This window comes from Homalodisca vitripennis, chromosome 1 (assembly GCF_021130785.1).
Source record: "Homalodisca vitripennis isolate AUS2020 chromosome 1, UT_GWSS_2.1, whole genome shotgun sequence".
Lineage (NCBI taxonomy): Eukaryota > Metazoa > Arthropoda > Insecta > Hemiptera > Cicadellidae > Homalodisca > Homalodisca vitripennis.
This window is the reverse complement of record NC_060207.1, coordinates 75,597,347-75,614,698: the sequence shown is the minus strand read 5'-3', so window position 1 is coordinate 75,614,698 and position 17,352 is coordinate 75,597,347. Positions and strand designations below refer to the sequence as shown.

Sequence of the window (17,352 nt, the reverse complement as noted above, 5' to 3'; positions counted from 1 at the left end):
GCAGCTGCAAGTGCCTTTGACCTCGCTCTACGCTACGTCGAGCAACATGCCGCTGCTACTCCCAATGACGTAATGTTCATTCGGCGTTGGCGAAACATTGCATCGTCCAGTCGTTTTAGTGTGTTGCGTCAAAAGAAGATCACTGACTTTAGGTCTTAAGAAAGTGTTGGGTTTTGCAGTGTTTTGTTTTACGTTTTTATCCCTTATTGTGTCCAAGTTAAAGTACAAATTATTTGCTAAGCCTTGCGTAGGGGTTTGTACATTATAAATACAGTACAGTACAGTACTATGTTTCATTTATTAACAGTATAAATTCCGTACAATGTATGTATCATCTAACGTTTCAAATGTAATTTCAGTTTCTATATGTCAGTAAGTAAATGCTTTGAGAAATAAAACTTACGTTTTACTATAATAACTGGTTTTAATTTATTTTCCTGCCTTTTTAGCAATTTTATATTTTCTCCTAGCCGTGTTCGGATTAGGCGGATTTTCGGATTGGCGGGGTTCGGATCGGCGGGACTCTACTGTACTCCTTATTCACTGTCTGGCCTCTTGGAGCATATTCGTGATGAACAACGCCGTCCTGGTAAAAACTGTCAGCATTGTCTTGACATTGCTTCAACTTTGTCTTGCTTTTTTCGGCTTTTGCTCTTCACGAGTTTTCCTCTGTGAAGATTGAGCCTTTGTTTCAGGGTCATAGCCATAAACCCATGACTCATCACCAGTAATCACTTAAATAGCCCTGGGTCACTTTTTATCAAATCCAGATTGTCCTGTGCGATTTCAAGTCGACAGTTCTTTTGGTCTACTGTCAGCAGCCGAAGAACAAATTTTGTCGAAACACGGTTCATTTTTAAATCTTCATTTAAAATGTTACAAACTGACGATTTTGGTATTCCTAAATCTTCTTCCAGCTCTCGGACAGTCAATCGACGGTTTTCATTAGTTGCTGCATGAACACGTTCAACATTTTCAGCGTTTTCAGTCATCACTCTCCACTGATATGCGGCCATTTTTAAAACACTCTTTTATTTGTGTATCGCCCATAGACACGTCACCATAAACTTTCCGTATCATAGTAATCGTCTCTGATGCTGAATGGTCAAGTTTTTGGCAAAATTTAATGCAAATGCGCTGCTCAACACGTTCAGTCATATTGAAATGCGACGCACCCACACGGCAGTACTGTACGGAACAGAGCGTTGTGACTCACTGAGTGACCGTATTCAATGCCTAATATGGGAAGGAGTAGGCTTGCCCCTTCCCTCCAATAACCGGTTACGCAGAGGCCGCCTACTCGTCGGCGGTCGTATACTTTTTGCACAGACCTTGTATACCCACTGGAAAAAGCTATGTGTAGCATTTTAAAATTAAAATTGTTCCATAATTATGCCTACTTCCTTTTCAAAATTATAACAGGACTCCTTCATATTGTTTACCAAGAATTGTACAAAATTCCAATTTAAGAATTTCTCTTCCTGGCTTGTTCCAAATACCACTGAAATATTTTGAGTGGTTCAATAAACCATCATAGAATTTTGAATGAAAATTCAAATGGAAATATCATCCAATGGACATCACTTATTTCTTGAGTCTGATGCAATTTTAAAAAGATGTGTACATGAAATCTGTGTTATTCAGCAAGAATTTGCATACAAAGCTGCGGGTAACAGCTAGTCGTTAATAAAATTCACATGGCTGTGTCTTAGCTAGTACAAACTTTCTTCCATAGCATCAAAATAATAAGAAATATGTCTTAAGTTTTGATTAAAATGTTTCTAAAAGGTACACAATAAGAATATATTGTAAACAAATAATATATTATGCAGAATTTAATTAGTGAAAAATGGATTGATTAAGAAGTCACTTGAAATTTATGGGGTATATAATATGAGGGTTACCATACAATGTTTCAATACGCATATTTTTAAACATTAGGAAATTCCAGCATCAGTTTACAAGTAAATACTTTTAATGTGTTTATTTATTTGTTTTAGGTTATGAAATTAAGTAAGACTTAGTTGTGGGCAGATCCAGAATATTCGAATCTTGAATCCGACTTAGAATCTTAAAAACATTGGTTCGCGAATATAAAATTTTGAATAATAATAGCTTTTATAGTCGATTTTTTTTTTTTTTAATCACTATCAAACCAGTTTTTGCCACTCTTAATTCTTAGAAAGATAATATAAAAATACAATCCCAGAAAACCACTCTATTTTAAAGTGATTTGCAGATGCTTAGAAAATTAGATTAGGCTAAGAATAAAATAGGCTTAGAAAATATATTTCAAGAAAAAAAGCCATATCCCCTACCTTCTACTTAAATTTAGCAGATTATAATACGGGCTTCCATATTATATGCCTTTAATCTTTCAAAAAATATGGGCATACATTTGTATCACTTATAAAACATATTTTGAACCTAAAATGTCTTAAATGTTTCAAATTACCATTAGTTATGAAATAAATATAAACATTATATATTTTATAGAGAGAATATTTGTACAAGTACAATAGAAAAATAAACAAATATTAGTGATCATCCGATTGATTCTCATTGCCCAGCTGTCACCTGCGAATAGACGTAGCAGACGCACAAAATTGCATAAATGTAAATGTAGAAAATACAAATTGCAAGCAAAATATTATTTGCAAAAGCACAATAATTCATTAAATGGTTTATCTATTTACAATTTTTCATAAACAAAGATCAGCAAAAACAAGTCTTAGCGAACAGTAATTCGCTTACTGCCTATCAGTGGCCAGACACAGCAGACCCATGGCAGTGCACTATCATAAATATAGAAAATAGTAAATGCAAAAAATTCAATAATCCTTTGAGTGCTGCAGCGTCGCTAATTTTGACGTTTTGTATTTTAATAATATTTTATATAGTGCAATGTTATTTTGGCCAAATAGCTAGATAGCTCTATTCAATAGTTTCCAACTATCAATAAATACAAGTATTATGTTGTTTCCCTACTCTTTGATTTGTGAAACACGTGTTGTCCACTATTTTTGACGAGTTTTCCTTATCGGAGAAAAAATAAATTTCAGTATTAAAAAGAAGAGACTTTCTTTAACCTATTTTGAAATTTACAAGTTATTACGACAATAAATGAAAACAAAAACTAAAAGAATAACGTTTAATTATTCGAAAGTGACAGGTGATTTGTGCGTCTAGGTCTACTTGAAGGGTCGCTCATGTAGGTCTATTTGCAGACGATTTAGCTATAGGAAGTATAGCTCATTGAGTATTTTTTTATATATCATAGAAGATGGAAAGTATTAGGAAGGTATAATGAAGTTTATTTTGTTTCCCGATAAGGTAAAGTCGTCCAAAAATAGTGGACTGCGATAACACTGAAGTACCTATGCAATGATTTTGTCTTCCAGTCACGACCTAGTGGACGAGTCTGTGTTGTGTAACGGCCATTCTTGTTGTTTATGTGCCGATAACCAAGCATTTGAGTAAATATAAACTAAAATAGTAACTTATACAGTGTTTTACCGTATTTCTTCATAAAAGTATTGTAGTGATTTGAGTCCAAGCAAAAAACATGAGTTTTCAGTGTAAATGTAATAGGGTTATTTTGGTTTGTACAAAGTTACTGACACCCATACGAAAGAAAATACATCGATAGAAGTATAAATTTAAATGAAGTTTTTTATGAATTGTACTTAGTTTTTCAGAGTTTCGAAATCACATAGTAATAGTGTAGTACATCAAATAAAACAACAAAAACAAAACATAATTAAGCATAGTTAAGCAAGTAAACGTTAATTTTTATTACATCATGTCCAATATTCGTCACTGATGTTAAGTATTGGTTAGGTCTAATCCATTAACTAATATTAATAAACCTGTTTGTGTAAAAGAAACTGTCCAGTGATGAAGTAACTACTGATATTATGTAATTTGTTTTTAATCTCCATGTTTCTAAAGAGAAATTAAATGTTACATATTGGTATAGCAACAATATTGTTGCTAGCTATTCATCTTTTACAAACAATTTCATAACGTGATATTTTATTTTGCAGATATTGAAGAAGCACGAATATTTTGGAAAGTACGGCAAAATCCACAAAGTAGTTATAAACCAGAGTACATCCTATGCCGGTTCACAGGTAAATCTTAACTTTACATTTTAAAAATTTATACCACTTCTAGAAATTTTCTTTTTGTATTTCATTTATTACTATGTTTTATTACTAAGTCTAATAAATGTATGACTTCCTATATTGTGGATATAACTTGTAGTCAACAATCCACCAGAATTCATCCATGTGTTGAAATGAGATTTCAGTAAGAGTATTTGCTGTTAGGGAGGCGACATGCGAACTTAAAGTGCAGAAAAGTACAAATGGTTTTACTCACCCAAAAATTACATCTGGATATCCAAAAAGTTCATTGAAGATGTCCTGGAACCCTTAATTGACTGCAATACTGCAATTAATAATGTCATTTTTGGAGATTGAAATCCAGCTCACTGTCACTGGTGTCTGTCCTCATCCAGTCTATTCCCAATACTTTTTCAGCCCCCATCTCCACTGGTACCTGCATATCAGTTTGTTTATTTTTTAAATATTTTTTTGAGGTCTACACTCCTCTCACCCCCAACAATAATATCCACTCTCACACAAATTGTCATCATCAGAACTGTTTGAACTTGAATCGGATACTTGTCCAGAAAAAAAAGTGTTCAACATACTCCTCCATTGGACTGCAATTACATATATACAATCATGATACTCTAAACACAATACACAACAAAGAAAATGAACCAAGATGGCAAACTAAGAACTGTTTGTATGAAATCAAACAGTGAAAATGGAACTACACGTACAAACAACACACACAGCACATAACGAGCACAACGTTCCCGTATGTCACTGGACTCACTGAGATGCATTATTTTAATACATTTTCAGCAGTATATGATTTGCAAAAAGTTGATGAATTATTTAGAAGGGCAAGTAGACTGTTAGTGAGATTAATTGATAAAAGGAATAATATACATCAAAGTTTCATATAATGTATAGCAGCCTAATTTTATTTCATAAATTAAACAGTATATTGAACATCATCGTCCAAAAATATGTTTTATTGCTTTACAGAAAAATTATCTCCTCAGGTTATTTGGTTGTCTTGGTGTAATGTTGAATAAGAATTGTATATGAGAATATTTAGGAACACATTAACTCTATGCACTCGAAGGCAGTATTTATAATTTGTCCTTGAAGCTTGTACGGCCAGCTCTACTACCTGCTGCCATTTGTTGGAAGCGCGGATTAATTTTTGCTGTAATGTTATCTCAGCTCGTATGTCCAGCTGTACTGGCCAAGATACACTATGTCCATAGTTTGTAAGGCCAGCACCAATGGCCACTAAATATAGCAGTTATTTTTTTAATATTCTCTTTGTTCTGTAATGAATGGTGAGTGCTGAAATCTATCGAGCAGCTTTATTATTTTAATGTACGAGGGTCGTCCACAAAGTAACCTCCGTTTTGAAATAAAAAATAAACCAGTTGAGATACAAAAAGTTTATTATATAAATGTTAAAACTACAGCTTTTCTCTACTTTTCTACATATTCACCATACAAATTCAAGCACTTATCATATCTTTTAACAGTTTTTGAAATTCCGTCTTTAAAAAAATCTGCCGCCTGAGAACTTAGCCAACCTGTCACAGCGTTTTGAAGCTCTTCATCACTCGCAAACCTCTGAGATGCAAGCCACCGCTTCATGTACGGGAAAAGATGGAAATCACTGGGAGCCAGGTCCGGGCTGTAGGGGGGGGTGGGTCAAAAACGTCCCATTTGAACTTTTCCAAAAGTTCTGTTGTTCTTTGAGCTGTATGAAGACGGGTGTTGTCATGGACAAACACAACACCAGATGTCAGAAGACCATGACGCTTGTTTTGAATCGCTCGTCGTAGCCATTTTAAGGTTTCACAGTAAAAGGTTTCAGGAAAATGATCCGAAAGTTCCGAGATTGTGAAGCGACGGTTCTTGCAAATTTTCTCATCCACTTTGTTCACCAAGTCATCACTGACGAGAGATGGCCTACCACTCCAGTCTTCATTGTGAACGTTCGTTCTTCCATTTTTAAAAAAAACGAACCCATTGACAGACTACACCTTCACTCATAATGTTTGGGCCATACACCGCACTCAATTCACGATGAATTTTAGCTGCTGTGTAACTTTTCGACCACAGAAATCTTATTACACCACGAACTTCACACTTGGCGGGATTTTCTATCACGGCGCTCATGTTTTTGCGTTGTAACAAAAGAACGTGCGATCGCACGAGATGCTCTCCCTTGCACAGCTAGAAGCGTACTGAACGGCTGCGCACACCGATGTGAGAATGGCGGCGCTACCCCCACTACTTATCGCGCTACGCCCAAACGGCGGTTACTTTATGGACGACCCTCGTAATTTTAGGTGAAGCAGTAAATTTTAAATTAGCCTCTAATTCTTTTCTAAACATTGACTGTACAAATAAGACGAATGGTGCATAGTGGGCCTATACACTAAAGTGATAGACAATTTTACTAGAAGACGTGTGGTAACTATTCTTAAATACACATAGCTGTGTATTTTTGAAAGAATATAAAGACTGAGACAAATTTTAAATAACTCATGCCTGAGTAAACATAACTGTAAATGCCTACTATATAACACTATTTACATATCTTTTTTAATAATATATGTATGAGTTCAATTTCCTAAATGTATGTTTATGTTTGTATTAGAAAGATTCATTAAAAATACATTTTAAATGATTTTTTATTTCTTCTTTAATCAGTGTTACTATGCAAATAACACAGAGGATATTGAAAAATAATTCTGATCTGGGGAGGCAAACAAAAAATATGGCCACCGAGCTGCCAATGAAAGTAGCATGGCCATCTGTACTGGCCATACGAATTGCGAGGACAAACTACAGCAAAACTAACGTGAGCTGTCTGCAACCTTGGTGTGGCCAGTGCTGCTGGCCTTTCGAGTGCAAAGTTAAATGGGTTTATAAAGATTGTTTATTTTAATATTACATCTCTTCCAATTATTATTACAATAATTATATTCATAAGTTTGCTCCAATCAACAAGGGCATGGACTTAGAATGTTTTCAAGAGCATTAAGAATATATATTTTTGCATGCTATATCATTATTGCATACAAATGCAATACAAATTGTAATTTGTATTATCTGTATTACACCATAACTAAATAAATATATTCCTTATCCACAGATTTTAGAATCCTACAAGAGATGATAAACACATAATGATTACTGTGTTTGAGTTATTGATATTGAATACATGTAAATCATATGAGAATAAATTAATAATATTTCAGCTGTCACAAAATTTACCTACTTCTTCTGAGGTGGAAGGACTAATTTAAATGTTTTCCCTTAACGTTTAAAACTAGTGTTTCTCTTATAAATTTCCGTGTTGGATTGACATTTTAGGAATAATATATTATTAATTCCACAAGGAAGGATCTTTAGAATATAATAAATTTAAAAGAAGGGTTATAGTGTCCTTTATATATTAATATTATATATACTATAATTAAGGATACTGTATATACAGGGTGGTGCATATGTCAGTTTCCCCAGAAGAGAAATTTAAAGGTGTTATAGGTTAATTGAATAAAACACTTTTAGGCAAGAAAACAAATTGATTATATGAAATTACTAACATATTACCATACGATGTTGTAGTAGTTGTTCGAAATGTCCACTGATTTTGTATACACTTCATACAACGACTGATAACAGAATCACAAATGTTTAGAAATAAAGGTTTATCGCTATTAACAAGATCAAATGCATTTCTAACTAGGTTTCTAAATTTGCGGTTTTGAAGCATACACAGTCTCCTTTATACACAGAGTGAAAAATCACATGGGGTCAGGTCTGATGAGCACATAGGCCAATTGATTGTACCACGGTAACCAATCCATTCATTAAATGTATTATTTAAAAAATCTCGAACTTGGATACCTAAATGTGCTAGGGCACCATCTTGTTGCCAGATGAACAAATGAGTATTGAAAATAGGATTGTTTCTGAGCTCGGGAACTACTACTTCTTGCAGCAACCGTAAGTAACTTTCTGAGTTAACATTTCCTTGAAGAAAATAAGAACCAATCAGTGCAGTACTCGAAATACCCCCATACCATAGCATCATGCATATTGAGTTATGCTCGGATTATGTCATGAGGATTTACATCCTACCAGTACACGCAGTTATGCCGATTAACGCGTCCATTTAGTTTGAAACATGCATGCCTCATTACACTACAAAATTGATCACAAGCCTCTGAGCATATAATTATGGTCTCACAGAATTCCAATTGCCTATCAGAATCATCCTTGTGAAGCGCTTTCAATAAAGATAGACAGTATGGGTTAAATTTTAATTACTTTAACATTCTTTACATGCTTCTTGATATTCCTAGTTCAGCAGATGCGTTATGAATCGATTTACCGGGACTGGCTACAAAAGCTTAAGCAACTGTCTGCAGGTTTTCCTCGTTGCAAATTGATCGTGGACAACCACACTTCGGGGCATTTAAAACACTTCCTGTTTTCAAATTTCTTATTTAACTTCCGCATATACTGTCTTGGAGGTATCAGACACCTGGATATTTACCACTAAATTCTTCAATTATTATAGCAGAATTTTTATTATGCTTACACCACAACTGAAGGATGTAAACTCGTTGTTGGGCTGTAAACGTTTTAAAAACACACACAAACAAATAACAGATGCATAGAGCATCACTTTACACTAGCCACTGGAACAGACAGACATGCGCTACCCTGTAATTTATATTTATATATATATATATATATATATATATATATGGTGCATTATGTAAGTAATGAGCATGATTTTATTGTGACACGACTATCCGTCACAGCACATATGGACCGGTCGGATAATGTGGTGGGGGTTCTGCCCCTACAAACGCTCCTGTTCTTAGTTCGCTCTGAGCAGTAGAGTGAATTAAGAAGACTGTTTTCCAATTGTGTCATGGCGCGATGGAGCGCTTGCTTGAACAGCGTTACACAATCAAGTTTAGTGTACAGCTTGGGAAGAATGCAATGGAAAGTTATCAAATGCTTCACGAGTCCTATAAGTAGGAATGCATTTTGAGATCTCAATGCGGAAAGTGGCACAAGGCTTTCATTCAAGTAGGGCCAGGAGGAGGTTACCCATGAGCCTCGTTCTGGATGCCCAACATTAGCCTGAACCGATGAAAACATCCAGCGGTACGCAAAGTTTTGAGTTCAGACCATTGGTAAAGTATCTAGGTAATCGCTGACATCCTGAACTTGTCAACATTTGCGGTATATAGGATAGTGACGGAGGACTTGCAAATGCGAAAGTTCTTTACTTTCCAGGTGTGACAGAATCGTCTCCGCATGTGTATTGATGCAGAAGACTGTTTTAAAGAATTTTAACCATTTGTACCAATAGGATGAAATAAATCTGTTTTTTCGGTACTTTGGGATTATACCGACCACACCCAGACATGAATCGTTATTTGACATTTTGCTTCTACTGATTACTAGATTAGCGTAGAACAATATTTCGTCAATATAAAACAGGAATTGTCTTATCGCAAACCCCTCCCCATCCCCAGACAGAGGTCAAAGTCGAGCGGTCTAGTAGATAACGTGATTCCAGAGTCTCGCCGCCCGTTCAGGTGATGCGTCGCTTTGTTGTACTTCCGTGTTTTACCTCTACATTTATCCAAACACAAAAATTAACAAAAACAAACATTACCAAACTTAAACTAAACTCTTTATTGAAATAACACTCAAAACTTGTTTTTATTCTTAATCACACTCCGCCACCCAAAATGCGAGTGCCTCCAGCCATCAGCGCGGGGCAGCACCGAAGGACGAAAGAAAAACATCCCTCGAGATAGTACCTATCAGTAAAATATCAAATTCTAGAGAGGCTGATCAGAAATTGAATTAATTGTAATGGAAAGGCAATTATGTACCGTGCAAATCATGTGATGCCGCGTGGCCTGTCGTAACCGGGATTCTCGAGAAAGATAAGATAACAGCGACGACAATACCGATCACAATACCTGGAAATGCTTGTAATTTTGTAATTAAACAGTTGTTTTTTCGTTTTATCATGTTTGTTTCTATAAATTTATATTTTTGTGTTCTTCATACTGGTGTGGTCGGTATAATCCCAAAGTACCGTTTTTTCTTGAAAGTGCTCACTACTTTCATAAATCACCATGTTTAATGATATGATTGTGTTCTTCTTGCCTGTGATTACTTTTATACAATTGAGAATAAATAATTATAGCAGTGTTTCAAGTAAAATTTTGTGTCCTATAGTAGCTTTAAATGTAAATTTGCATGTAAAACCGGTGCATACTGGTAAAACAAGGTTGAAGTGATTGAAATGTGTTTAGGGTCCAAGTGCAAGTGCTTATGTAACGTATCAAAGAGCAGATGATGCATTACGAGCAATTCAGTCTGTGAACAACATAATGGTCGATGGGAGGACTGTGAAAACATCGTTAGGGACCACAAAGTACTGCTCACACTTCATGAAAAACCAGACGTGCCCTAAAGGAGACTGCATGTACCTTCACGATCTAGGTATTTTGTCTTTTCTTCTGATCAAATCAGTTTTCCCTTGACTAATATTTAATTATGATTCATAGTTTTGGTGGTGGTAAGTTTTCTGGGTAAGTTAACCAGAAGTTGTTCTTGTTTAACTAAGTTTTCCTCACAGTCAAAATCTCTTGCAATAATTTTCTAACATTTTAGAATCTCCATAGCTGTTTTTTGTTCATCCTAACTTATTGATTCCAAGAAAACCGGTGTATCTGAACATCTATCTTTTTGATGCATAACTGAAAAATGTAGACTACTAAATATACCAGTCAGTTGTGATATACTCAGCTACCATACCTGTGACTATCAGTGCAAAATATCATTTGCAATATTAATAATAACTCCTTAGATCTTCTGTAAGTTCACAAGCAGATATAATATACGAGGAAGTAAGTACCGTTTTGATATAATAAAATCAACAAGTAAATTTTTCAAACAAAACTTTATTTACCTGAAAGAGCATTCTTTCCTCTACTTCTCAACATAATTTCCATTATTATTAAGACACTTTTCGTATCTTGGGACCAGCTTTTGTATGCCGTCGTCAAAGAAGCTTGCCGCCAGACTGGGCAACCACTGTTGCACAGACGTTTTTACTTCTTCATCATTGGAATGACGCTTCCCCGCCAAATGCGCCTTCAAGTGCAGAAACAAATGGTAGTCGCTAGGCGCAAGATCGGGACTGTATGGAGGATGGTCCAATTGTTCCTAGCCAAATGAAATGATGAGCTATTGCGTTTGATTTGCTGAATGTGGATGAGCATTATCATGGAGCAAAACGACGCCTGCACTCAGCATGCCACGCGTTTTGTTTTGAATTGTGCGGCACAGTTTTTTTTAAGTTTCACAGTACGCGGATGCATTAATCGTTTCACCGTGAGGCAGAAAATTGACCAACAACACACCCTGTCTGTCCCAAAAGACAGTGCACATGATTTTCTTGGCAGAAATTGTTTGCTTGAATTTGACTTTCCTAGGGGATGTTGAATGCCACCATTCCATTGACTGTTTTGATTCTGGTGTAACGTAGGCTACCCACGTTTCATCGCCTCTAACAATAAGGCTTAAAAAATCATTGCTCTCGTAACGCTTGAGAAAGCTCAATGCACTACCCAATCGTTTGGTTTTGTGCTCATCATTCAACATTTTCGGTACCCACCGTAAACACAGTTTCCAATAATTTAAACGTTCGGACACAATTTCGTAGAGAACACTTCTTGATACAGCAGGAAATTTTTCAGCTAAGGACGAAATTGTGAACCGTCTGTTCTCTTTCACTTTACAGTCCACTTTTTGAATGAGATCATCGGTAATGACTGAAGGTCGCCCACTTCGTCCTTCATCATGAACGTTTGTGCGGTCATCTTTGAAGGCCCTAACCCATTTCCGCATCATTCCTTCACTCATAATGTTTTCACCATAAACTTCACTGATTGTCAATCATCAACTTGTGCGATGAATGTCAATTGCAAAAACGAATCACAGCACGCACTTCACAGTCGGCGGGATTCTCGATAGTCGGCGGCATTTTAAAATCACGTAAACAAACGAAGACTCGATCAAACAGCATCGTAATGGCGTCTGCGGCTTCCCAACTGATGTAGCTACACTACGCGCATGCTCTAAATGGCAACTGCAGCGCTGTGGCAGCGTAATTTAAAAACGGTACTTACTTTAAAAACATGCCTCGTATTTATAACTTTTGTATTCTAAATTGTTTGTGTTCTAAGTTGTTTTCTGCTACTGTCAAATTATGACATTGTTATGAAATTTTTGGGAACTGTTACTAATATTCAAGTTAGAAGAATGGAGCAGGTCACAGATATTCAAACACTTTCTACATAATCGCAGAAAAGATTAAGAGGGAATCCAGAATCTCTCTACTCTTAGTCTTTTATGTGTTCGGTTTTTTTCTTCTTCTCTCTTTCCTATCTCCCCCCTGTCAATTCTACCTCCTTTTCAAAATGATATATTTTGGCAGCAGAAGACAGAACTGGCAAGCGAAGTGAAGGCCAATATAAGAGACAGCAGTTTTGTAGTTGTTTTTTATGATGCGACACAAACTATTGCCTTCAGATACACGGACAATATCGTCGTTACCATTACTGTGAGAACTCATGACAAGGCATAATGTTTGCTAGGCTGAGCGTGTTCCCATAGAGATAGGTGGCCTAGGCCTCATTCTAACGAACAAGATAGTTTTTCTTGAAGACAAAGTATCAGAACTGTCATTCAGGTCCGGTTAGACCGGAAAGACCACTGGTGAAGTACTAGTGTAAAGCTTGAGATCAACTTAACTTTTGAGAGCACATTCTGGTATGGACAACTAGATGGTGATGGTGGGTAAGCTGTTTGATAAACATGGGCAGACTGGTAGACATGTTGTGATTTCTCATGTCTATTACACAGTGTTAACACATTCACTGCTAAGCATTTGAGTATTAGCGAAATCCCGGTGCTAATTTTTTAAATTTGTTTAATTAGAAAATATAACTTGCAGAAGTGACATAAAAGCATAAAAGATTATTTTTGACCTACATTTACATTTTTTTTGACATCATTATACTGCGGGACCGATGGGTCCCGTCAGCATGGACCAATGCCCATTGAACCTGAAGTTGACATTTATTACAAGAACTATTGTATTATTTAGGGGTGTACACGTAACCTTATGACTGTTGATGGTAGTAAAGACAAGAAATTAGGCATTATGTTCCCAAGACTCCTAAAATTATGTAATATGTTGCGGGACCGATGGGTCCCGTTGTCCTAGCTACAGGTCTTTGTTGATTTATACATGAGTGCACACTCTAAAACAAGATAATTTTCACTGAAAGGCACTAATAGTATATCATTTTATTATTTACAACCATCCCCTCCCTTCTTTGTAGTTTTTAACACGTCTTATTTACAATATGTACATCATACCAAACACTTTTTGTTATTGTACATCTTATTGTCATGGCACTTGTTATATCATCACGAATCATTGGTAATGTATTATACAAACTACTTTGGGGTCTCTAGATGTCCCAGCCATTGTTTATTTCGCTAACAAGAATCACGAAATAATAGCAAACACAGCACTAGATGAAAACAACTATAGTTAGCTGAACCGAGAAACTATGCACACTAGAACAAAGAACGAAACCGGCCCAACACGCTCACGCTATCAGAAAGGACCTCTTTGCAGTGCTGCCTAAACAGTGCCGAGAGCAAAACAACAATGCCCAGTGGGACCGATAGGTCCAGCGCGCACCCGTGAATGGTGCCGAGACGCTCGGGCAGGGACCGAACGGTCCCGCTTAGCACTGAATGTGTTAAATGAGGTGCTCATTAGCCTGGGTTCCCAGCATAGAGAAATAGCAAAAAAGAAAGTAGTAAGAAACAAGAGAAGTTGGTGAATAGACAAATTGACAGAGAATGGAGTGGGTAAATAGAGATATAAATTTTCTTTTTACCCCTTTCTTCATCTGCCTTGGCAATTTCTAAGCTTACTTGTTCAAAATGGGCAATCCTGGGTACTCTGAATATATCAATCGACATTTTTGTCAGTAATAATGCCATCAATATCAATACATACGAAAGTAAATAATCAAGTTGTCCTATGCATCAAGTTTCTTGGTATAAAACTCTTCTGCAAACTCTTTGGTTACTTGATTTTCCCCTAATTTCTCAAAATTTTCCCTTCTTTATTTCACTTGTCCCGTCTTTTTTCATAGGAGTTTCAAAATCTAGGCCAATATCTTTAAATAACAATGTTGTCCACCTTCATTGCCAAAATTGGACTTTCAGACCGTACCGATGATTGCTAGGTGTTGTCAATATATCTCTTTTCTTGTTCACATGAGCCAAAATGTCAGTTCCTTACAAAGCACCAATCATTCCTAAACTTCACCTCAATCAATTTTCTCCTTTTCCTGACATTACTGTATTTTTTGTTTTTTCTCAACTGTCTAAAATAATATTGTCTTAGATACCTGAATGTTGTCCTATCCCTGGAAGGTAACTCCGAAGTTACAATTGATTAAGATAGTAACCCTTTAAAAAATTATATTTTCACTTTAGTTTTAAATTCAAGTTACTTATCATCGATTACAAATATTTTTAGTTAAATTAACATAAAAACTTCCAGTAATTGCACTAAAACATTTTTTTATTGAACAGGGGATCCTGAAGCCAGTTTTACTAAAGAAGAAATGCAACAAGCGAAACATCAAGAATACGAAAAGAAACTACATGATCAGCTAATAAACGCAACTTTAAATAGGTCAGATATAAGTTAAAGATCATCCTAAAAAAGTTAATATTAGGATTATCTTGATTTTATTAAAACTCTTTTATAATGTAAACTTTAAAAAAGTGATTTTACTTGAATAAGTAAGATTTGAACTGAATAATAATCTGTGTTTAATCTACATAAATGAGAATCAAGAACTTTATTTTATATTAAGTTAATAAGTTACAATAGGCATCATGACAAAGTAACAAACAATATTAAGTTGTTAAGTCCAACATATCACAGTTCATATACTCTTCAATAGTATAAAATGCTTCACTCCTAAGCCACCTAGCTATATTATAACTAAATCTATTGCTGGAAGTAACCTAACATAAATTGGCAGTTTATTGTACAGTAAAATTTAAAACTACTAAAACACTTATTCAGTCTAGTACTGGGTTTAACAAGATCTTTTAAATTTTTGTGAATGATTTTGGTTATAATGCTCAATCTTTCTCTGTTCTCTATGTAGATGATACAACCATTGGTAACTCCAGTTTAGATATCTTAGATATACAGGGTGGCCACCTGACTGGGAAAACCGGGAATAAGCCGAGAATTTTTCTGAGAACTGGGAAAATTTTAAAAATAATAGTAATGCGATACAAATGGGTTTTTGTACTTAAGTATTATTCAGTCGCCAAAGTTGGGTCTCCGTACAAAGTTGGCCAACTCTTATTCTTTAGAGAAAATGGTACTTTGGAAATACGTGTGTTAGATAGATAGCCTAAAATGTACAGTGTTATAAACAGACTTCACAATTTGGTTCGTTGAATAATATAATGTTTGACGGTTTGTAAGAGTTGCAGCCCGGGTTTTTGAGTACACCAGAATATCAGTTGGATTTATATAAAGCTTAATAAGATACCTGTTGGAGAAGAAAGTAGCAGGTTAGTTACAACAAGTAATGTCGAGAAGGGGACATTTGCACAGCAATGACAGACTGATCTGAGGGTTGAGCGGCAGGAGAAATATCAATGTTCAGAATTGGCAGCCAAGGCCTCGGTTGGTCTATGAATGATTGCTCCTCACACACGTTCCGATTGTCATCAAATTACTTAGGTTAAAACAAAGGAAGTGATGTTATGTTTTGATATCACGGTCACATCCAAATCTGGATTGAACTGCGTTTACACCAGCAAAAAATGGCACAAGTTTTGTGTCCAACTAAACATCGCTAGTCTAAACGGGTGCAAGAGCTCTTGCGAGCGCTGCCGCAACCAGTGCCGGACAAGGAATGGAGGACAGTGTTGGCTATTAAAATTTCAATTATAAACATTGCCGAGACATTACTGTAGCAAATACTTGCGACAGTTCACGTGAGTAAAATTACTATTTACCGGAACGACCTGTACGCATATGTGCTTGTTCAGACGATTTGAACTGTTCAAACTAAATAGTCCAACGTGCATGAGGATCTTTATGTCTTGTTGCCTAACTGACTGAGTCTACACTGTCTATTCGTGGACAAAAACGATTGGCAGTACTCAAATTAGCGATTGGTAAAACATGTTTTTGTAAATAACGTAATTAATAATATTATAATTGAAGTTTGTTTTTTCTGTGTCTATATTTTTTTAATGCTAGCATGTCTGCTGGTTCTATGCGCGGACTTTAGCTCCTCGATAGTAAACAGACGATCGTTAATTCGTATTTTATCCGTATGTCGTACTTTGCATAGTTGTAAATAAATATATTCTCTATAAATATAAATCCATACATTTTTACGTAAATGTAATATATTCTGGAAGCTCATTTTATTATAACCTACCATTTCTATGACTTAAAAAGGAAAAATTACTTGGAATTTTAAACATATTCATTTCCTTGAATCCCTGCAAATTTCTTTGAAGTAATGTGGTATTCTTAGGCTCCTCCCTCCCTTACAAAAGATAAATTAATTAAGTAGAGTTCAGATGACAGTATTTGGATTATTTGATTGTACTGAACCGACCTTGTGTACTGGCGAAATCATTGTCTCATACCGAAAGTTCGCCCACCGCTAGACCTCTGACCCGCAATACTGGGCTGCAGTCTGCCCCACGGTAGCGCTGTGTTGATATTTATTTGTTATCTTTGTATTTCCTAATTGGATACATGTATTTTCTAAACATCACAGAAAGGAAAGTTATTATTGAGACACATCGAAAGACAAAGAGATAATAAAAACTAAGGAACTATAGATGATAGTGATAAATCGTCACCGAATTTCTCGCATTTCGCTAGCGACGAAATGTAAATTTGAAATATAATTATAAAACTTTGGTTTTCTGTTAATGACATTGTAATATTGATAATAATGATACCAAGACTGAACATATAATATTTACATTAAAAAATCATTTATCAAATGTAGACCATTGTCATTACATGTACAACCGCTTAGCATCCACT

The 17,352-nt window shown here is 35.6% G+C and overlaps 1 protein-coding gene across 3 annotated transcripts in view; it reads left to right on the top strand.

Annotated features, from left to right (window-relative positions):
• LOC124364882 (CCR4-NOT transcription complex subunit 4) overlaps positions 1 to 17,352 on the top strand; it is a 98,728-nt gene that overhangs the window by 22,219 nt on the left and 59,157 nt on the right. For all 3 annotated transcript variants that reach the window (XM_046820691.1, XM_046820682.1, XM_046820700.1), the window contains exons 4-6: positions 4,047 to 4,133; positions 10,469 to 10,658; positions 14,844 to 14,946. In XM_046820691.1, the coding sequence (XP_046676647.1) occupies positions 4,047 to 4,133; positions 10,469 to 10,658; positions 14,844 to 14,946 (380 nt within the window). The remainder of the gene's footprint in view (positions 1 to 4,046; positions 4,134 to 10,468; positions 10,659 to 14,843; positions 14,947 to 17,352) is intronic.